At 38.9% G+C, this 24,429-nt stretch overlaps 2 protein-coding genes across 3 annotated transcripts in view; one reads left to right on the forward strand and one right to left on the reverse strand.

Annotated features, from left to right (window-relative positions):
* Window positions 1-17,619, forward strand: part of LOC143286848 (sodium-dependent glucose transporter 1A-like) — a 23,652-nt gene extending 6,033 nt beyond the window's left edge. For both annotated transcript variants that reach the window (XM_076594683.1, XM_076594684.1), the window contains exon 4: window positions 52-17,619. In XM_076594683.1, the coding sequence (XP_076450798.1) occupies window positions 52-2,048 (1,997 nt within the window). In that variant the 3' untranslated portion in view covers window positions 2,049-17,619. The remainder of the gene's footprint in view (window positions 1-51) is intronic.
* Window positions 15,835-24,233, reverse strand: LOC143286849 (uncharacterized). Its single transcript, XM_076594685.1, has 3 exons — window positions 24,111-24,233; window positions 21,462-21,686; window positions 15,835-20,634 (listed from the first exon to the last, which is right to left on the reverse strand). The coding sequence occupies exons 2-3, from the start codon at window positions 21,682-21,684 to the stop codon at window positions 20,468-20,470; spliced, it is 390 nt and encodes a 129-aa protein (XP_076450800.1). The 5' UTR covers window positions 21,685-21,686; window positions 24,111-24,233; the 3' UTR covers window positions 15,835-20,467.
* Window positions 24,234-24,429: the final 196 nt, after the last annotated feature.

The following is a 24,429-nucleotide window of genomic DNA, read 5'->3' on the forward strand; positions in this document are numbered from 1 at the left end:
CGGCCATGTGAATGTGTTTTATATCATGTGTGGTATAACTATGGTGTGCAGGGGGCAACATGTTTTGCATCAAGATTTGGAGCAAGTCCAGCCCCCCCTACATGCAGGCTCTGCACTTTTCCTTTGCTGTTGGCGCCTTCCTGGCCCCCCTGCTGGCGCGGCCCTTCCTGGTGGGGGAGGCGGCCCTGGGCTCCAACAGCACGCTGTACTCAGTCAGTCACTTTCCTGTCAACACCAGGATCCCTGACCTGTCCAGTGGCGGGGGGTCAGGGTTTCAGGGGGACACCCACGACCTGACGGCCACCCTGGACGGCTGGTGGAGCACAGGTGCTGGCCCCAGCAGAGTGCTGCGTGAGGCTAACGAGACGCAGGCAGATGTGGCCAACAGGACAGCAGTGGTTGGGGTCAGCACTGTGGCCAGTATTTTCAACGTCACAAGAAACATTTCAACAACAAACAGCACAACCTCTACAACATCTGCACCTAGAGCTGCCAAGCCTTCTGTAGCTGACGGAAAGCATTTGGCTGATGACTATGCCAGTGGGGAAAAGATCAAACAGCATATTGAGGACCATAAGGATGATCAAAGGTCAGAGACCATCGGAGACACTGCTAGTCCTCAAGATAAAACTGATGTGGAAAGTCAAGGGACTACCAGTAATAGTAGCACTTTGTTTAGTGCTAACATTTCAGCTCAGATGGATTTTGTGGCCAATCAGACAAACCAAAACAATCAGTCTGATTCAGGAACTGACAGCCATATGCAGCCAACAGCTGTTGTAACACAGTCTGACTCAGTCCCTTTGTCTGAGACTACAACAAAAACTATAACCACCACTACAATTCATAAACCAGCAGCAGCAGTAGTAACAACCACAACCACTACCTCTGCTGCTACTACAACTTCTACAACTCCAACAACTACTACCACTACTACTACCACCACTACTACTTCTACTACTACAACAACTACTACACTTGCACCAGAAACCAAAAAAGAGGAACCAAAGGCAAGCAATTCATCAAGCAATAGTTCACTCGTCACCCAGCCTTCGGTCCCTGCCACCACCACCACCCGCAGACCCAAGCCCCAGATCCTAGATGTGATCACCTCTACATTGGATGCTGTGAAGAACATGTCCAAGATCCAGTTTGCCTACCTGATCATCGGGCTGGTGCTGTTGGGCAATGCTGTGCTCTTCCTGGCGCTGTACTGTAAGGACTGTCAGGCCGGCACCCTGCTGCACCAGGTCAACGCTCTGGGGCCCAGCCCTCCCACCACCTCCTCCTGTTTCCGTGTCTCCCTCCTTTCCATGCTCTTTGTCTTTTTTCTCTTCTATGTGGGGATGGAGGTGGCTTTTGGGGGACTCATCACCACCTTTGCTGTGGAGTCCAAGCTGATCGGTTGGAGTCAGCGGCAAGGAGCGACTCTGGCTGCTCTCTTCTGGGGATCCATTGCTGTGGGTCGAGGCATGGCCATCTTTATCGCCCGCTGCTTCAAGCCCCCTTGCATGCTGGTAACAGACTTGATCTTCCTGCTTGCTGGAGCCATCATTCTGAGCTTTGGGCTGACGGCCACACCCGTCATGCTGTGGTTGGGGACGGTGACACTGGGATTTGGCATGTCATCCATTTTCCCAACCGCCGTGTCCTGGGCGGACTGCTACTACCCCCTGACAGGCCGGGCAGCGGCTGTCTTCATCACAGGTTCTGGCATCGGGGAGATGGTGATCCCTGTTGTTACGGGCTACCTGTTTGAGAATGTGGACAGTCTGTCGCTCATGTACATGGTGATGGGGCTGAGTGTGCTGGTCACAGTCCTCTTCATCTGCCTCCAGTGCATTGCCTCACGCCAGCCCGCCCCCACCTCTGTGTCCAAGCTGGGCTTCATCCCCCTGCACAATGAGGAGGACAATAGCATTGCCATGGACGACATGATCAACGGCAACTCGGGCTACTCGGAAAGTATGAGGCGCCGACAGCTGGCCAACAACCATGTGGAGGATGCTGAGGAGGAGACCACCAAACTGGTGGACCTGAGCGAGTGACTTGAATGAAGTCTTCATGTGGCTCTGCTTGAACAAACCAGTGCTTGGAGATCTTTGCTTTACTACTTAAAAACTGTTGTTTTTTATTTCTCGGTTTTTTTTAGGTTATGATTAGAGATTTCAGAAATTATGTATAATGTATGCAAAAGAACAACAGTTTAGTCAGTCATGTGAAACATGAGAAACCAAACAGTTGATTGTTTTTTGGACGTGGTATTCGTTGTGGAGTAAGTACTTCTGAGGAACAAAATGTAGGTAGTTTTCATCTTCTCAAAGTATTAAGACATCTGTTTAAATAATACCACATTTGATTCATTTATTCATATATTGCAACTGCTAAGAAAGTTCAACCATTAAAGAGTAACACACACACACACACACACACACACACACACACACCATACACGCACCACACACAAATCAGGATAATTGAATAATGTATTGATTAGGAACTCATTTTGTTCATCAAAACATGTGAATCAAAATGTGTGCAAAGAAGAAAAGCAATTTAATAACTGACAGCAGAATAAAAGAAAAGTCCCCATTTAGTGTCTCAGTAACAAAAAAGATTGAAGCATGTACTTATCATCAGCCTGTAGTTCTATGAGAAAGTATTATATTGCCTGAAATTGTTCCCCTTGTTACTTGCTGTTTGACTGGAGAGGATTGCTATATTTTCTGTGAGTACTAAGTCCAGCAAAGGTCATGAGCATGTTGTACCTAAGTTACTCTGATTGATTAAAGAATAGTGTGTACATTGATACATTTAGCAACAGCAAAATAGCAGAAAAATAGATTGCAAGTGTACAGAATCAGAATGTATCATACAGAAGAAGAGAAATGATATTCCATTTCCAAATCTCTCCTGCTCAGAGGGGGGACACCGTGGCAGAATCAGCTTGTGTTGCCTCATTTCAGTTCGGTGTTGTGTCCTTCAGAAAGCCACTTTAATCTGATGTTTTCCTCACTTCAACCAGGTGTGCATCACTGCATGGGTACTTACTTGGGGAAAGTTGAAAATGGTAGGAGAGGCTTGGGAATGGCCTTCCTATGTCAAGCCCTGGACACAGTGTATTCACTACCCCTATGGCTTTAAAAGGCTATGGCACTTTTCACTTGTATTCAGAGAACAGGATGAAATAAAACTGAATCTGGAACACAATTTCACAAATTTCATGTGAGCTTCTTACCAAGCAAAAAAAAAGAAGAAAAAAAAAGAAGAAAAGGTGATACATGGATAACTAAAATGGTGTGATTTGTTTTAGTTTTACAAACTTAACTGTTTTAATATATGATCTCAAAGTGTTCATAGCCACAGTGTATTTCTCCCTTTCTTTAATGAGGGATCAAAAACAAAAAGAAGATGAAATAAAAAAAATGAAGAAATAAAACACTGTAGAGTCTTAGTAACTCTGTAGTCTGAATAAAGTGTGCTTTGTGAAAGAAACTTTTAAATGTACCAACAGAATTGGAATAAATGAGCACATCTGATTTATCAAAGAAATTCTGACAGAATATGTGCTGCTTACAGATGCATGTCTATACAATAAACCTGGATTCTCGGTAATTATTTTTATACCACTTATTTTGTATTTTAGAATTTTTTTTTATATTGGAAAACTATACATTCAGTGCACACAAATATTATTTTCAGTAATGTTGGAAACCAGTTATTATGAATACAAATGCGCTTGTTTCTTTTTGTAAGCATTTTGTGAAAATTACCCCTGAGACAGCTTTGTTAATATCAATAGAATTTAGAAAGATAACAAATTCTCATGAACAGATGTTTGTTACATATAATATATTGTGTTGCCTTCAACTACAAAGATATTTTAAATATCAGAATTAATGTTATGTGAATGTTAAAACACAATCATGAAACATTAGGCTCTTTAAAACATATCCATCCATGATTTTTTTTTTCTTCTGTGTGTATGTGTATGTTGTAATTTTCTGCCTCAGAGTATAATACTGGTTCTGGGGATCTGAAGGACTAAATGGAAATGTTTTGCTTTAAGACAAGAAAACATGAATGTAAATAACACACTGATACTGATGAGAGAGAATCAGAGAGTGACAGTCCAAAGTAAAGCTTGTTTTTACGAGGACATTACTGTTTACACAGTTCATACACATGTGTAGACACAGACACATGTATACACACACCCTACACTACTCTAACACACACAGACACAGACACGCGCGCGCGCGCGCACACACACACACACACACACACACACATCTATGAATAAACCACTCATAAGTCATGTTTATTGTCTCTAAAGATGTACTAGAAATTGAAATGAGTGAGTGATGTGCTGGTAAATGAGGAATTCATGGATGTGTATAGTGTGTGTCTGTGTGTGTTAGAGTAGTGTAGGGGGTGTGAAAAATAAACTGCTGTATATACTGAAATGTTCCATTGAAATATTGTTTTTCTTGGTGGCCATGTATTCAGAATAATAATGTCTTGAGAATGCTTGTGCTTTTATTAGTTTTCAACCTTTTTTTTTTCTTTTTTTTTAACACAGTGAAAAGTGGATTGACAAAAGGGTTCCATGACATTTCAGCGCCAACATTTCAGCACCAACATTTCAGCGCCGTACATTTAAGCGCCGTGCATTTCAGCGCCGTACATTTCAGCGCTGTGCATTTCAGCGCCGTACATTACAGCGCCAAAGCATGAGAGAGAGAGAGGGGGGGGTAACTAGCTAAATACATAAACACACACACACACGCACACATACACACACACACACAGGAATATAACCAACACTCACTTCGTCTTTCTTGAGTTCTTTCTGTTAATTGAACTTTGAGTTCTTTTTTAATTGAACTTTAAAGATAAAATCACATGAAAAATTAAAATCACATTTTTTAATTGAACTTTAAAGATAAAATCACATGAAAAATTAAAATCACTGAATATCACTGAATATGCATCGTTTGGTGCCTCTCCTAAAACATGAATGCAAAAGCAATGCCCTCCATCGTGTCCATGAGAGAACGATCCCCTGCGTTGTACTGCAAGATGATGGTTTTGACACGTTTTTGTAGGTCTTTGTACTTTCGGCGCTTCGGGGCAGGTGCCTGACCTCCCATAAGACGCATGACGTCAGCTTGAATCATGGCTTGCTCTTTTTTGAGGACTGCAGTGAGCTTCCACAAATCTGGGGAGTACGCCCCTACGTGGTTTTGGAATGCATTGTGAAATCCTTCCACACTGTTGTTGGACTTCGCTGCATCCGAAAGGACTCGGTCATGCACATTCCACATTTCCATTTCGAAAAGTGGTGATTGACGGGGGCCTCGGCGATGAGGTCGGCCGATGTACGTGTCTTCAAAGTAGTCAATTACTGGTTGGCCCCAGGCGTCATAAAATGGCGATGTAGGGTCAAAGACACTTTCGAAGGCTGGCTCGACGTCATCAATAGGCAGATATGCCAAACCCGGGAGCATTCTCATCAACTTTGCGAAATTTTCATCGTTTTTGTAGTCAATTGAGAGTCCATTGTCTTGAATGTGACGCCAGACGCTCTGCGCCAGATGGAAGTGACAACCCGTTACCTTCAATCCAGGGAAAGCTGCACCGAATGCTGAGACCGCAGCTTTTTCGTAGTCTGTCATCAACGTGCTTGGCGCAATTCCTGGTTTGAGCGTCTTCAAAGCTTGAAGAAGTCTATCGTACGTGGCACGTGACTTGCTTGGGAGCAGGGCAAATACAACCGGAATGGTTGTTTCCATGTGAAGTACATGAAGCGAGTAGATTTGAATAAACAACCCGGGAGCTGTCTTGAATGTGCCGTCAGCGAACCAGTCTCTCTGCTCGTACAGCAACTGAAGACCTTCGGGTGTAGCGAAAACGAGAATTCTGTCCGCCCCTGGACCCGAGTCATACGCCAGGAAAGGGGTGCCGTCAGGGAGCACCTGTGACACAAAAAGAAGAGAAGGAGAGAGAGAGAGAGAGCACACACACTCACACACACACACACACACACACACACAAAGAGACACACACAAAGAGACACACACACAAACACACACGCACATACACACACACACACACACACACACACACACAAAGAGACACACACACAAACACACACGCACATACACACACACACACACACACACACAAAGAGATACACACACAAACACACACGCACACACACACACACACACACACATACACTTCACCTTCATGTCTGCTGGGATTTCACCCAGTTCTGCAAGGCTGGCTGGTAGGGCAGGCAGATTGTTCCGTTGTCTCTCCCGTTGGATCGCCCTCGTCAACGACTGCTTGCTTGGGAGACTTGTGACGGTAGCTTGGGACAGTCCTTCGTGGATGTCAGCCAGAATTTGTCGCGTGGCATCCCGGGTTTCTTGGGCTTGAATTTTCATACGATGCACTGCCTTGGCCGCTTCAATCTTAGGACGGTTGGGAGCGTGTGACAGGTGCTCTCCTCTCCGCAGAACGACATCGCCTGCCTTCATGTGGATCCTTGCTTTGCAACAACCAACATCGCATCGCCAAAATGACAATGCTGGATCTTTGCTACTCAGCTTGTCAAAGCGATACAAGTAACCGTCAAAGGAAATCTTGTCCTTCTTCCGTATACTTGGGTAGATTTCGGCCATCCTTTCCGAGTAATGTACGGAGCTGAAATGGTTTACTTGATGTCTTAGGAATGTGCATCCGCTGAAATGTACGATTTGTAACTCACAACTCTCTCTCTCTCTCTCTCTCTCTCTCTCTCTCTCTCTCTCTCTCTCTCTCATACCGTTTGGCGCTGAAATGTACTCACAACTCTCTCTCTCTCTCTCTCTCTCTCTCTCTCTCTCTCTCTCTCTCTCTCTCTCTCTCTCTCTCTCTCACTCATACCGTTTGGCGCTGAACTGTACGGCGCTGAAATGTATGGCGCTGAAATGTACGGTGCTGAAATGTTGGCGCTGAAATGACGTGTTACCGACAAAAGACACCTGCTACATAACAAGTGGCACTGGTATATGTATAGTTATTATTGCTGTAGGATATGCTTGTTTTTGTAATATTTCTCCATTGAGATGTTTTTATGTTTTATTGATTCTTTTTTTTTTTCATTTGAGCCAATTTTGTTTACTGTTTAATGAAATTGGATGTCAAAAACTGTCATTGATTGAAAGAATTCAGTGATTGACAGAATCGCAGTGGAAGTGAATGTAGGTACATAATTGTTACTATTATATATAAATTCTAAAACAAATGATTTTGTGCCCAGAACACCAAGAGTTATTTTTTGGGTGTGTTTTTTGTTGTTTGTTTGTTGCTGGATTATTTTATTTTCCTTCATTTACTGTACAAATATCTGGAAACCAGTTGTCAGGTTTGTATCTTTGGAAGTTGCACACGGTGTGTTCATTTTTTTGTGCGTATGAGCAGGAATTTCATTTATTGGGGTTTGCATATTTGTGAATGTTTTTGTGCAAACAGTATATATTAAAATGTATATGCATAATCAGTGCTTTTTGTGGTCATACTTCTTTAAGGTGTTGTGTATATTGCATTTTGTTTGAGGTTATATTATGTACTTAGACTTTAAATGATGCATGTTTTACAGTTGTGTAGATGTTATATTATGTATCTAGACTAGGTAATAAATGGTGCATGATTTAAATATTTAAATGGCATCATATGATATAGAATGGGTTTTTTTTAAAGACAATAGCATGTGCATGTTGTATTCAGTCGTTTCTCTGCTTTGAATTTCTGTGTAGAATACTCACATACAAAATGTCAGCTTCAAGTGTGTGCATGTTGTCATTCGTGTACTATCCTCAGTTTGTCTTGTCTTTAATTACCTTCTAAGAGAGGATTTGCCATAAATAAGATCATGAAATATTCAGTTTAGCCGAGCTCAGAATCAAATGCTTTTTGCTCTCTTGGGAAATTTTGTGTGTTTCTTTTGTTTTTGTATTCTTTTTAATAAGAAACAAAAGTCTTTGTCATCTGCAGAAAAGTGAAGAAAAGTGTGATCGAATGAAAATAGATGAAAAAAGCAATCTCCTTTGTACCTGAAAAAAAAGAAGAAAAAAAGAGGAACAATTTTCACATTGGTTATAATGTTTCCTCTTATTTTTGTTTGCCGGAGTCCAGAAACATCCTGATTCTTGATTAAAACCCCTTTGTCTTGCAGTGAGATTCAGGCTTATAAGTTATGTATTGTGAAACTTTTTTTACTTTTATATAGTTACTTTTTCTTTTGAATATGTGATTTATTCTGCATGCATGTTTTTGTGCATTTTAAGTTCATTTGTGTTCTTGCCCACAGAAAAATCATGTCACTTCCATTTTCCAGTGGTCTACTCTATTTTAATATCAGCTGATTTTTTGTCAGTTTTGTTAAAGGCAATGAATTGTAAACGAAATAGACAGTTGTGTGCCTGTTTAATAGAATCTGCACAGTTTGTGTGTGTGTTGAATTGGAAGAACAGTGTGGTGTCTGTCCCCTAAGCTTAGCTCTGATCTGGGCTTATGAATGAATGTGGTGGGTCTCATATCGTTTACAACACTGCAGTACCTCCCCATCTCTTAGTCCTAGTCCTGCCAACTCTTGATTTTTAATTTGTTTTACAGGCCCAGAGAGGATTTTTCTGTAGTTTGAGGATGAACTAGAGTGAACAGTTTGTATTACATATGAGCTGCACATACAGCCATGTATTTCTTGAAAAGAGTGAATGTATACAGTTAGCATTGCACATGAGCTGCATAAACAGTCATTTATTTCTTTGAAAAAGTGTGAAAGTATGCAGTTTGCATTGCATATGAGCTGCATAAACAGTCACATATTTCTTGAATAGAGTGAAAGTATGCTGTTTGCATAGCACATGAGCTGTATAAACAGTCACATGTGTTTCTGTGAAAGAATGTGAGGTTGATTTTAGTTTCTTTTGGTATTCACATGGAATATGTATTTATTCCATTGTCTTAACTGCCAAATTCATGTAAACTATATTGAGAAGTTCATGTATTGTGGCTATCATTATGTTCTATATGTTTGATATTTATGTGTGCGTGGGTGAGAGAGTGTGTATATGTGTGTGTGTGTGTGCTAATTTTCTTTTCTTTTTTATTCTGTTTTTTTTTTCTTTTAGTTTCTTTGGTGGGCTCAAGGTTTATAAAGACTTGAAGGATTCACGAGAAAAAAAAAAGTATTTCAAAGGCCTTTGAAATTCTCTAAATAGCAGCTGTGATGTATGTGGGCTAGGGGAGTTAGTGAATTTTGAGGCAGTGAGTCATTACTGTGGTTTAGTCTCAAGGACTGGATGAAGGGGAAAAAGAGAGGGAAAGTATTGTATTGTGTTATTCATGTTTGTCACAACAGATTTCTCTTTGTGAAATACAGCCTGCTGTCTCCAGGGAGAGCATGTTGCTATAGCGCAGCACAGCCCTTTTTTTTTTCTTTCTTTTTCTGCCTATTTTTCTGTCTGTTTCACTACTTCAGTTTAACATCCCATCTGAAAGACTAGCACCCAGACACCACTCAAGGTGGAAGGGGTGGAGGGATAAGAATATATGACTTTCATTTATGACTAAATGTCTGAAGTCTTTCAATGTTGTGTATGTTTGTGGGTTGTTTTCCTTCGCTGGCATTTGGATGAGGTCGCATTTTCTAAGGACATCTCTGGATGCTGGGATGTGCATTTGTAAGTAATGTCTGCCAAGGTCCACTTTTGTTCAGTAAATTTTGAGATTTTCATGGTGCTTTTGGTAAATAGTTTACACACACACACACACACACACACACACACACACACAGAGAGAGTTTTTATGTTTTGTTTAGTTTCTTGGGTTGTCTTTTTTTTCTTTTCTTTTTTTTAATAATGTGGGTGTGTGGTGACCACAGTGCACACCCCAGTCTCAGGCTGGCTGTAGATGAAGTCTTTTTGGTTACATCCCTTTTCTGTCCTCCTCACATGGTCTGTCTGTCAGAGACACCACCCCAAAGGGTAGTTGAGCAAAATCAATTACACCACTGACAAGTACACAGAAATTTGTGTGTGCCATTCAGACTTTCAGCACAGATCTCATTTCACCAAGGCTCAGAAGTCCGTGGGTGTATGTACGCATGCTGATGAACTGTTCCCTTTTTTCCAGCTTTTCATTTTCTGATGTATATGTGATTGTTTGTGTGTGTAGATGTGTCTGTTTAAACTTGCATGATAGTGAGTGTAAATTGTGTGTGTTTTTTAATGTGCCTGCACACAAGAGAAACATCTCGGAAATTCAGGGTGAGACATTGTTGAAAGGAGTATTTCTGTCCATGTAGTGCTGTCCAAAGTACAATGCTGCAAAGCCTGTATGCTGTGAACGATGTTCTCTCTCCACCTTGTGATAAAACTGTGATTGCTGCTTTATTATAACTGTTCTCTGTCATTTGTATTACAACTGTCTGTTTCCATGCCTTTGAAATTGTTTTTGTATTGGATATCAGCAAATAAGCAAACAATTATAAGGGAGGTGGATGAGAATGTTAGTGTTCTGTTCCACTGTAACCAGATCTCTGCTTGTCTGCACATTTCTGAACAGAATGTTTGCAAGAACTTTTTTCTTGGGGCTATTCTGATAATTGTATGGCACACTTCTTTTTTTACATACAGATAAAACCCCTTTTCTCATGTGAGATGTTGCATGGCAGCAGTTTGAATACAAGTAAAGCAAAAACTTATCAGCTGATTGTTAAGGTGAGAATTATCAAATCTTTTAGTAACTGAGAACATAATGGATTTGTTTCTGAGAGATGGTCTGTCTGTCATAGAAATCAAAAACAGTACACTGCTGTTACCTGATTGGAGTTTTGTTGGTCTTTGTGGAAGAAATTTGGAATGTGTTTATGTCAACACTGCATGGGTGTTGAAACTAGGAAATTTAAAGGCCTCATGGATCATTCTGGCAATTAATGTGTTCCTCTTTCTGAGACTATTTCAGCTCAGATGTATTCTTCTTTTTTTCCTAATTTTTTTTATTCTCCAAATGGCAGGATTGGCACTTTTCATGTTGAAATTTGAGAAACATTTAGCATAACAAACATTTACATCATGGCCTTCCTTTGAACTGGGCCCTTACCCATTTTACAGACTCCCAGTGATTGATGATATATAGCTGTCGTTAGTTGTGAGTTATTTTGAACAGTTGTCAGGAATTGAAAGGCAACCGTACACATGGTAGAGGAATTACAGGATTCAGGAACAAGAATTGGAATAATCTCCGTAGTCCAGTTACTTTTTAACAGTAGGCCTAAATTGTTATCACATGAAGTTTTGCAATAACAAAACACATGTCTGGTTTGGGTTTTTTTTTACATAACTTGAAGCATGTTCTGAGCTGTTGAAACCTACTTTTGAAAAAATGTTTTGATGAAAAAAATATTGCTGGTATGTTTCCTTGCTCTGCCAGAAGCACCAGAAAGGAATGAAGTGACCCACAAGACCCTTCCCAGCAGTTCTCAACACTGGTCATTACTTGAACCTCCTGTTCAGGAGATCAAGGTGTCCTGCTGACCCCATGGGGATGCCAGCCACTTTCTGTATAGTATCCCCACCGTTGGAAAATCTGTGCGAGAAATTCCCTTTTTTTTACGCTATTTTTGTTTCTGAGTGTTCCCTTTTCTTTCTGTTGTCTCTTCCTGGATTATTTTCTGCCTGGCTGTCTGTTTTGTTTCTCTCTCTCTCTCTCTCTCTCTCTCGGTGTTGGCTTTGTATGCCTGTTATAATAAGATCATTCAATAATTTTCTGTATCATGTATAATCATGCTCATGTTCAGGTTAGATTTTTTATCCTCTGATGAAAAATTGATGGAATGGTCATCCATTTATTGCTTGAACATGACTGTACTTGTGCCTAATTTTCTTTTCCCGGTTTTGCTGTTGTTTTTTCCAAACTCTGCAGGATCAATATTTCTTGTTTTCCAGCCCTTATATGGCCCTGTGTGGTCAGCTGGGCTATAACAAACACAGAAAGAAAAGGATTGAGATGATTAATTTGATGCTTTTGAGATGCTGTCTTGCCTCTTGATGATGTAGTAGTCCTTTGGCAGATGTATGTTTTGATGATGATGCTGATACCCGCTGCCCCTTTGTTGCCAACTCTGGCATTCTGTCATTATTAGGAAGCTTATTCACCCAGTTTTGTTTCTTGGTGTTATGAAAACTTTTTGCATTATTTGCTGTGAGTGTCCGTAAGTGTCATTGTAACATGGTTCTATGATCACATTCTGTAGATAACTGTCATCCACTCATTTTTGCTGATGATCAAAAGATGTTTTGTATGTGTGAGATGGACAGTTGGATATTGCTCATCCTGCACTCAGGTTTTATCAGAGTTTTGTGATGTATTTTCTTTCTTAAAATATATGTTAGATTAATTACTGGAAGGCATTCATAGCATAAAGTGAACAACACATTTTTGAAAAAAATATATTTACATTTGGATAACTGAGATACTGACAACACAGTGGTAACATATGCTTGAAAGTGTCAGGATCACACTGCTTTTTGCAGGATGAGTTGATATTTTGTTGGTTGAAAAACAGAAAATAAAACGAGGGGTGGGGGGATCTGCAGTTACATTGTTCAGTCCCAGTCGGTAGTGACCAACTAGTTAGCTTACTGTCTGTCTGAAGTAATCTTTAATCTTGTGCCAGGCTGCATAAACAAGAAGTAACTGTCTCAAGTTTCTAGGCATAGTATACTCCTCTCAAAAGAACAGTAAATGTCTCTCACGAAATACTCTTTTATCTTGCATGTGTCAGTTCTTTCATTCTTCTGCTTGTCATGTCTCTCTCTGTATATGAATGTTAATATGTGTATGAATATTGTTTATTCTTTGGGGGGCGAGGGGAGGGAGAGGGGGAGATGACATGAAAGAAAGGGGTGGGGTGAGGAGGGGTGTACTGCTGCTGAACTGGATCAGATGTCTACATTTAGCATTTTGGGACTGATGTCAACCTTTCATCATCCGCCAAAAGTACTGTGCATGTTATTTAACTATCTGGGTCACAATGAATTTTATATCTGCATTCATCTGGACACAGTTAAGATGTGAAAAGAACTGCATGATTTAAAGTCCAGTTAAGTGTTATTTGCTGAACCAGTGTTCCAAGTTGAACCCAAATGTCTGTCATAAGGTTTGCAGAGTGTCTTAAAATGGACCTGGAGGGTAAACTGATTAAAAGGGATTTTTGTTGAGGGAATGACAGACACAGCCCTCACTTTCTTGCAGATGTATTGGGGGAGGGATGGGAGGGTAGGATGGGAGAGTAATTAATCATTTGAAAGCAATGTTTCCATACTTTTCCACATCCTCATAGAAAGAAAAGCCCATGCAGGTGGTAATGCTTGTATGTGATGTATTATATAACTTTTTGTTGCAATGTGGTGTATTATATTGCTTTTTGTAACAACAGATTTATCTGTGTGAAATTCAGAGAAGACTGCATCTGGTGTGGATTAAGAGTTATCTAATCTTGTTTATCCCTTTGTTGTCACCATTGCTCACTTCAACAGCATTGCCATGTTATTGGTTAGACCTGTTTGTGTGTGTATGTGTGTATGCATATCTCATCTGTTACAGATTTCTCTTGGAATTGTTGATCTGTTGACTCTAAATTGCATTTATTCACCTATTAGATATATTTTAATTCAGCCATGCACACACTTTATCTTACCACTTAGCTACACAAGAAAATGATTGTTTCAGTGTTGCTCACCCAGACATGAAAATTGTTAGCAATAATCTTGAATTCTAATACATCCCAAGGCACACTGGTTTAGTTTTGTTAGGAAGTCGGGGTGGGACAAGATGCATTGAATATTTAAGTTGGACAACCTTGTGCCAGAAAAGACAAAGGCAAAAAGGTTCTGTGATGTAATAATGATCAATGATAAATGTATTCAGATAGTACTGAATCTTGTGCAGATAAATTAAAGCGCTTTCACACCCCAACTTGAACACATGTGTAACTGAAACATAGGAATAAAAACCAAAACATACATGTAGGTAAAAGGCTGGAGAAATGATGGATGGACAAAGGTAGAGGCTATTTTAGAAAGAAGTAATCAAGGCCACATTTGAAAGAGCTGAGTGCATGGATTCGACATACAGAAAGAGGGAGATCATTCCAAGAGACAGAAAGAGTGGCCTCTGACTGTGAAGTGAACATTTAAATTTTTGAACACAGAAACAGTGGGTCTTAAACTGGTCATAGAGAGAGTGAGAGAAAAGAAATAAAGAAAGAAACCTGAGACATGCTAAGGGATTTCATACAGAAAGATTTTCAAGAAGAAAATAAGTTTTCTGGGTTTAACGTCGTGTCAAACAGGAGACTGATGCCTTCATCTCAGGAATATAATACCCCTCTACTTAATGTGCATTTGTGTTTCTTCGTGGAGAGCTGTCAAATATTTACAAGATCATCTCATGAGCGAAGGTGGATTCAGCATGTTTCTGATTAACTGGTAAAATTCTGCAAAATGATATAGGAGGTCCCATTGTGCTATGGAGTGTTGACATATCACTACAATATTGAAAATATTACAAACTGTGGAAATTGATGACTAACAGTGATTACCATTTACTGAAATATAAATGATGTAGAAAAGTTGTGTGAGTCTCTTTTTCTTCTTCTTTTGGGGGATTATTTATATTTTAAATTGACACATGTACTGATTAAGTATACCGATAAAATTGATCAGTCCTCAGTATTATTTGTTAATCCATTGCTGTGTGTTTGAATGACTGAGTTGTTTAGAATGGAAAGTTCAGTTTTACCCAGGAACATTTTTCAACTGATTTTCCCCCCCTTCTCTGTACAGCATGACCCGTTGTTTCTTTAAATCACCACTGTGATGCTTTGATGTTGACATGCTGTCAGGCCCAGAAGTGTGTGTGCTATCACTTTCCTTTAGTATTGATCTTGTCTGGCACTGCTAGTCATTTCTTTTTATCATGATGACTCTCAAACTACAACTTTTGTGTGACCTGTTATGTTCGTCTGTGTGTATTGTATGGACGAAATGCATTGTGCTTTGTTGCCTGACAACTGTTGGATAAAAATAAAGGTTTGAATGAACAGTACACATTGGACTCTTATTTTTCTTCTTTCTTTCTTTTTTGTTCTTTTGCCCAGTTCTCAGAGGTGCAGTAGCAGAAATCAGTACACAATGGACTTCTGTCTGATTCAGCGTTCACCAGTGACAGGGTTCATGGCCTGGTTTTGGTTTAGTGTTCTTTAAAGGCACTTTACTCTGATTTTCTTCACTCTACCCATGTGACATCAGTATGGCAGAGAGAGAGATTTGGGTCTTGTTCTCTATGTCAAACCCTAGACACTGTGAAGATAAATATACTGCCCCAGTGGCTGGAAAAGGCTGTCAGACCTCTAACATTTTTCACCATTTGATTCTCAGAAAATTTGGAGGCAATAATATGGGGGTGTTTGGTATTGGGTTATATCTATAAAATCTTGAAAGTTTGGTTGCTTGCAGGGATTGACACACTGCCAAATCTAGTAAAAGTCTTCATTTGTATTCTGAACATCTGAGACAGACTTAAAGACTGTGAGACAATACTTGAGTCCACAACACATAACATCCACATGCATGTGCTGGCATATGGGCACTCACACACTGCAGAAACTCTCTTTATGAGTTGGGTAAATTTTCTTGTGCACTGAAAAAACCGGGGCTTCATCTGGACCACCAAATATTCAATATTTGTTGAATTACAGAACAAAACAGAAACATTAAATCTTGTTTACATCATTTTTTTTTTTAATGGCACCAAAAAAAACACAAATCTGTAATATAATCTTTAACAAACAGTCACAACTGTTTTTGTTTATTTAACCCTTCTGTATAAAGGTTGCCACCCTACATACCAAAAGGCATAATGGGCAGTTTGGTAAGGATACTTTTTTTTATTTCATCATTGCCCATCTTCCATAATTTCTTTTCACAACTAAGTGTGCAAGAACAAGGCACATAACTGAAACTCTACACTTATGTCTTAGACTCTGGAGCACTGGTTGCCAGAAGTACACTCAGCACTGCAGAGATCACTGTGTTGGCATCATGAAGAAATGTGGAGGATGAAATCACCACATCTCATCAGTTTACTTCATGATAGTTCTCCACAAGCGTTAACTGAAGCCAGGTTTAGACAATTTGCATCAAGTTGTTTTTTGCACTGGTTTCTGACATTTTGAAGAATGTCACAGCAACAGAACACCCCACTGCCCCAGGATGCACCAGATCCAAGTTCAAAGAATGCTTAATTCATATCTACAAAATGATAAGATTATGACAAAAATGCGATTCATTGTGAAAGATGAAAAATGCCAAGCCTTGTGTATGCTGTGGTATTAATAACGATGATGATGATGAAGAAGTATGTGCATGTCAACAAAATAACATTTTACAGATGCTATTCACAAATCTTTCACATCTTGATAAGCTGTCAATGTCCTTGAGGCTTGCGCCCCCTCCCCATGTTCTCCTCTCCTTGATTTGATCAGCCAACAAGACTCAACAAGCAACAGGGTTATATAATTTATCAGCAGGTATGTTTCATCACAAACCCGGCTTACTTTGTATAAAACCGATATGTTAAGTTTATATGGAATGGATTATTTTCCACTGTTGAATAAAGGCATTTTGTTTATCAGTATATAGAAATTATTATATATGTTAGAATCACAACTCATAAGGCTCACAATTTCCAATGCTTCAAAAACAGAATAAAATAAACCTATGAAATGCAAAAAAAGAAGAAGAAAAAATCTATTCAAGATCCAACCCCATGATTCTCTATGTATTCTTATTTTCACCCACTAATAATATAACACAAGTTACAACTCTCACTATACACTATACAGCCAATCTAGGAAAGGCATTATTTTCAAGGGTTTTGCATTCACCAGCCTAACTTACACAGTATATCAGTTGAATATTTCAACTGATCTGACAAAATGACAATAAACATGTTAACAAAATATTAAGTTCACTGTAAAACAAAAACATGCCAAAAAATTCAGGCATAATCAAAGAGTAAAACCATACTTCTCTGCATCTTGATAAATTCATGGAATGAAATCTGACTGAAGGAAAATTGTACAAAACCCATGACAAGAAGGAACATGAACATACTGACTATGAAAAACTAGAAAAATAATATTCACCCAAAAGGCAGTGTCTCTCTGTCCCTCTTTGTCACACACACACACACACACACACGCATGCATGCAAGCACACTAACACACACCAGAAGGAAAATAACAGGAACTAGCATGGAAACAGACCACTGTTGAGAATATGTCAATGGACTCCATAGCTAGCACAATTATCCCCCATGAATCTCCACTGAACACAGAATTAGAAGGCATGGCCAGGAAAAGAAAAAAAAAGAGTAACAGCAATTTACACACATTTCATAACAGCAATTTACACAAATTTCAAATGAGACTGAATATGATTTTTTTTATATACATGTGATTAATAACACTAACAGTACACAGATACTCCGTTCAGGGGGGGGGGGGAAAGATTACAAGCACAAAGAATCTGAAGTACACTTTGCAATAACTAATGATTCATTTATTGTCCTATTTGGGGATGTTTAAGTTTGCCTTTTTGTGCATTTCTTATTGACCACATGTTTATTCCTGCAAGTCATTAAAATTAATAATTACTGTTATGCTAAAAGCTCATAAAAGTTGGAAATGTCACTGGCATTAAGCACACCATACAATTTCTTTCCAAACTTACTGTACATGAGATGAAATCTATATTTTGAAAAAAAGAAGAAGAAAATGGCAGAAAGCCAAAGGTAACATGCACATCCTGGGTGAAAAACCAACCATCAGAAAACCTGATTTTAATAATAATAATATTATTAATAATAAATCAAGTAGGAGTTCTGCATGCAGTACTGGCCCCATATATTTTTTTAAAATGATATAACTATAATAATGTAACTAAACCATTGTTCCCTCATCAACTTGTTAACCCAATTACAGAAAGTGAAATTTTCAAAGAGCTTTTCATCAGAACAAAGTCCATCAGAACATTATCATTTGTGCACAACATGAATCATCAGGTGAGGCTCACCTGGCTTATCGTTTGATGGTCATGATACTTTCGGTAGGCAAGTGGTTAAAGCATTGCACTTTCAATCCAAGGGTCCTAGGTTCATATCCCACCTGTGTCTGGCGGGTTAGAGTGGAGATTTATTCAGGACACTGTTCAGTGGATTATGGAAAGCATGAACATACCCAGCATGCATCCCCTGAAAAATGAGTATGGCTGCCTTTAGCAGGGTAAAAAGAGTCACACACGTTAAACCCACTTGTACATATATATGTGAGCATGGGATTTGTGGCCCATGAACACAGAAAGAGAATGTCATCTTTTTCCTTGTGGAATCACACTATGTACAGATAATATTCCGGACAGCAGTTGAAGATTTGGGACAGCACCACAAGCAGGATATATTACACATACATATACATGTGTGTTTAAAACAACTGAAAAATTTGTCAGTTGAACATGTGGTGGTCTCTTACCATTTTAAGTACAAAAAACTGGTGTCCCTTGAGCAATAGATAATGTAAAAGAATGAAAGTGAGAGACAAGAAGAAAGATATGAAATCACCAGTCTGGATAATGAGGAAAAGACATACTTCAGAAACAGGATAGAACAACAACAAAAATCTAGTCTTTGTGCTGATCTGTCTTCATTCTGTTTAAAGAATGTCTCTTATGGGCGTGGCAGTCAAAGGTTAATGCCCCCTGAAAAGATTATCTGGAGAACTAAGCTCTTTCATTCTATGTAAAAACTAGGTTCAAATGAATGTAGGTTTGTTTGTCTTTGTTGTTGTTGTTTTTGGAAAAACAGCACAAGCCCACTTGAATGTGACATTCACAACTTCTATGACATAATTTCAAGATGAGGTTAAGCTTTTGTCCTTTAATGCCCCCTGAAGAGTATCTAACTCACAGAAGCTATTCCATTCAGCGTGAAAACTAGGTTCAAATATATGTAGAAAAAATCTTTTTTTTTTCTTTTCTTTTTTTTGTCAGTTTTGTTTTGTTTGTTTATTTGTTTACTTGTTTGTTGTCTTACAAAATGTAAATGCTTTTTGAGCTTGAAAAAAAAGGAAAAAAACAACAAAAAACACAAACATATTTTTAGCGCTTGCGTGTCTTTCTTTTATGCATTGACCATTGGCATTAACTTACAGGATTTTGTTCCATGCAAACACATAATCATATACTTATGTCCTTGAGAAAACTAAGGCAGAAAGGAAATATTCCCCCCCACCCCCCAACCCTCCCCCAAAATGTTTTGCACATAAATGTGTCATGTACTTCTCTGTGTGTGCATGTGTGTATGCATGTTTTGAAAGGCTTTTTTTCCTATGTATGTCTATGTTTGCATGTATGGATTTTAACTCAATGATTGGGAGGTAGAAAGGGAGAGGGAGACTGGGGAAGAAGAGGATACAAAAATGTTCTATTTTTCTTTGTTTCCTCACTATTTCATACTGTTAAAAAAATTGAGTGTAAACTTCTTCTTCTGCATTCATGGGCTGCAACTCCCACGTTCACTCGTATGTACACAAGTAGGCTTTTACGTGTATGACCATTTTTACCCCCACCATGTAGGCAGCCATACTCCGCTTTTGGGGTGAGTGTATAACAAATCAAACAGTTCTAACTGGAAGAAATGTATAGCCAGTTTCACATCCTTTCAATTTCCCTGAAGATAATTATAGAAGAATATATTCAAAAGCAGAAACTTTAACAATCTTCTGTCTACATTGTTTTGTCAACCCTTCATTAATTACATACATGTATGAAGCAACATTTTCCAAACCAATATTGCATAAGCACACTACAAACTGTGAATTTGTATATGGAATATTAAAACAATTCAAAATAGGTTGTCCGACAAGTTCGCTGCAATATCTTATTTGATGTACAATCATCATCAGTTAAAAAAAAAAAAAAATTCTAGGCCTTTTCCAGACCAGACTGAACATTTTCCATACTAAACACGGGGCAAAACTGAATAAAAAATATGCTACACTGATGACATAAAATACATTTTAAGACCATGAAGGGCATTTTTCCAAGACCTTTCCCACCCTGGAAATAGTTCTCTCATTTTTCTACGACTTTTCCAGTCTTCCATGACTATGTATGAACCGTGTAGTTAGTCTTGTGGAACAATTTGTCAAACTAGTCAATTTTCTGAAGGCTTTTTCAAACTACTCTTGTGGAAAAGTGTATCAAAGTTGTTCCTGATCTATCCAATGGCAGGTAAATGGTGCAAGATGCTGTCATTGGTTTCATAATCACTGCTTCCCCTGCAGACTGCAGCCTCAGTAACTGTGACCACCTCTGTAGCCAATGGAGCCAAGGGAGAAGCTGAGAGCGATACCCATCAGAATAGCAAAAACAATGGCGATCATGCTCATGAGGAAGGTGTACTGGCTCCATTTCTCAGCATACTTTAAGTCCCCTTGTGTAAAAGAACGGTAGGACAGAACTGAAAAGAAATAAAACAAAATAGTAATCAACAATAAAATCATCATCATCATCACCATCATCACTGAAGAAAATGGAAACTGTAATACAACATGATTCAAATACAAAACTGGTGTAAGTAGTACACCCTTATCAAAATTAGACATGCAAATATTTGTGTTCCAACAGAATTTTAACTCCAATTGGTCAGAAATGTACATAGGTTCAAGAGATAATATCTAAAATTGTGAAACTATGACTCCCTAATTTTGTCCATGCATAGTCATGTATTCACTATTTTCATTGATAACTTAAAAATAAATTTATCAAAATGAAACAGATTTTTACCTATTTGGCACTGTTGGTCTTCCAGTCTTAGGTAAAAAGAAAAGCTGGTAGGTTATAAACAATGCATATAAATTATAATCATGCACAACAGTTTGTAACTATTACTGTTGTGTAAACACAGGAAAAATTAGCTGAGCTAATATGCAAGGCTTGCACTACTCACAGACAAAGAATATTCACTCAGGACTTGTATGCTAAAAACTGGAACAGGTGCTGGACAGACTGATCAGTGGACAATGTGTTTACTAAAAATAACTGTATAAGTCATACCAAACTGGCTTAAGATATGAAACATACATGTGTGCACACGCACAAGTATACACAAAAAACATGCACATATTGTATGTATACACTCATACTCACACACCACATGCCCAACAATCTATACTGTATGCTGTACATTATATTGACACATTAAAGCAACAACAATTATACCTAGTAACCTATCTTACATAAACACCACAATGACATCCACATGATCTGCATTCTAAATATACTCACATGAAAAGAAAAGAGCGAAGGGCCCAAGCAGAGGGTTGATGAAGGTCACAACCAAGGCCAAGATCAAATACATGGGTGGCTGTCGGCCCACAAAAATACCATTTTGAACAGAAGGATGACAATACACTGGGTCTCGTGTTACCAAAATCTGTTTGGAACTGGTATCGTAAACATCAGCCTTGCTGGGAGTGGTCATAGCCCCCGGATGTCCTGGGTACGACATGGCTGATGACAGTCAAAAAACGTTTTTTGTGCATTTTAATGTGACATTTAATACAGTTGTGGTAATTCTTAGTGCTTAAAAAATGACAGCAGCAACATAAGCCTAAGCACAACATAAAGGAAATAATAAAGGCAATGCCAACATAACTGACATAACTTTTTGCAGTGGTCCAGTCAGTAGCAATGTTCCCCGACAAAGTTTGACACACACACACACACACACAGTTTCAGTTTCAGTAGCTCAAGGAGGCGTCACTGCTTTTGGACAAATCCATATACGCTACACCACATCTGCCAAGCAGATGCCTGACCAGCAGCGTAACCCAACGCGCTTAGTCAGGCCTTGAGGAAAAAAAGTAAATAAATAATAGATAAATACATAAAAAAAAGAACTACTACTAATAATAATAATATGTATAAGGCGCAAAATCTTGATGAAATCAACTATAAGCGTACAAAAAAAACAAAAAAACAAATAAAATAAAATAAAATAAAATAATAATAAATAGAAATATAAAAAATTTATTTAAAAAAAAAAAATTAATATTTAAAAAAATAAAATAAACATTTTTTTTTTTTAATAAATAAATAATAATAATAATAAAATATAATAAAATAAATAAATAAATAAATAAAATAAATGAATAAAAAAGACAACAATGATGATAAATAAGCAAAAAAATGTAAAACATGCAGACACACATTCACACACACACACACACAAATGCACAACAGACATGTACCAAACATGTAGTTTCACAGATATGAAAGCACAGTCAAATACACATAAACGTACATGAGCCCCAACACACACACACACACACATTACCCTGCACCACCTCTACCCCCCTCCTCCACACACTCATTTCTAGGCTACGTATCGCAGCTTCCAGAGCACACACACACACACACACACACACACACACACACAGAGGCACACTTACTTGTACAAGCACACACACATACGCCAATATCCCCCACCCCCAACCCCACACACATATATACAAATATATATATGCACATCCACACGTTCCAATATTCCGTTGCTCTCACAGTGTAGGCATGCATACACACACATACCTCATCCTCTGCCCCCCCTCCGACACCCCCCCCTCCACACACACACACACACACACACGCATGTGCACAGAACTCTCCTGACACTTGTGTACACTTACACCCTCGCGCACGTACACACGCACACAAACACACAGACCCACACATACACAGTGACACAAACACACACATAACACACATACACACACGCACAGAGGCAGCCACTGATTGGCCACAAGAGGGATGTGAAAAGATCTCTGGTGCCAAGAATGTGGCGTCTAGTGTATTGCTCAGTCTATTGTATTTGGAAAAGCCCACAGAGACTCTGTTCCGTTTTGAAGAAATTTGCGCAATGTTGGTTTGGAAATGATGCCGATATTTGTTTGATTTGCAAAGCATCGTGCTCTACCTTTCATGCTAGACTTATGGCCGCTCCCTCTCTCTGCCTTTATTTCTTTGAGGTGATCGATGGTGTGATGGCCTTGTGCCTGTTCTTTTTGATATTCTTTGACTTTTCTGAGGATTTCCGATTTTCCTAGATGTAGGCCGCTCATTGTTGTTGCATTACCAGCAAGTCTGTCAGCTTTCTCAATTCCCTTAACACCTGCATGTCCTGGGCAGTATGACCATGTAAGTTTTTTTAATCAGAAAGTTGCACATTGCCTTATGCCACTCTGGGCTTCCCATTCCATTTTCAATTTTCTGTATGAGGTTCAATGAGTCCGTTAGAATCATGGCATCATGGCATATGGATAGACGACAGCCACTGGGGGGCATTTGTCACAGCTTCAACTTCCATCGTTAGGCTGGAGGTTGTGACTTTGTAGGCAGCATTCTCTTCCCTAATTGTTTTTCCATTTGTTTCACAGTGAATCCCCAACCGGATTGGTCTTTGGTGACTGAGCCATCTGTATATATGATGATGTCCTCTTCTTTACTGTTTTCTTCTATTCCTCTTCTTTACTGTTTTCTTCTATGAGTAGCTTCACTTCCGCATCAGTTTTGCCCTCTGGCCATTCCCGACAATGTCTTCCTAGAATGGGTGAAAAGCACACACACACAATGGTAGATAATGAAACTATTTAAGGTTTTGCTACCATTTCAATACTTCATTTCTTAAAATAACACAAAAACATAAATACTTATGTGAAGCCCTGCAGCGATATTTTCTGTCCCTTTTAATTCATATCTGATATCATTTTCATGTACAGTGTGTAGAAACACTATTAATGATGGTGATACTGATTGTCAACAGTGAGTCACAAGCAGCAGATTAAGTGGGGAAAACGTCCAGGCTGGAAGATGAAACAGAATGGAAGAAAAGGCCGTCCCAAAGAACTGGTTAAAAAATAATGTAGAATAAATATTTACCGTTGGTGATGCGGACGTTGACTTTATATAATGTCTTAAGAAGATCTTTCAGACGAAAACACGGAAGCGGATCTTACAAACTTTTGAGCATACCTCTAAAAATCATTCACAGGTAAGAATGAAACATGCGCATGCGCAGGCAGGTGTGTGCTCGATTTTTTTCTCTGAATTTTTTTTTTCTGATAAGAATCTAAAAGTGTTTACTTTTATAATATGAAGGCACTTAGCTACAACCTATACTCTTAAATTCTTCTGAAATTTTTAATTTCTTACGAAGTTCATGCAGGTATGATTCTATCTAAAATTTCGTTTCGTAAAA

This window comes from Babylonia areolata, chromosome 10 (genome assembly GCF_041734735.1).
Source record: "Babylonia areolata isolate BAREFJ2019XMU chromosome 10, ASM4173473v1, whole genome shotgun sequence".
Taxonomy (NCBI): domain Eukaryota; kingdom Metazoa; phylum Mollusca; class Gastropoda; order Neogastropoda; family Buccinidae; genus Babylonia; species Babylonia areolata.

Bases quoted from the DNA above. Each gene is read 5' to 3' on its own strand.
- LOC143286849 (XM_076594685.1), bottom strand. From the start codon at position 21,684: ATGTCGTACCCAGGACATCCGGGGGCTATGACCACTCCCAGCAAGGCT. The intron at 20,635-21,461 runs GTGAGTATATTT...ATTTCTTTTCAG, and splicing joins CTTCGCTCTTTTCTTTTCAT to TTCTGTCCTACCGTTCTTTT.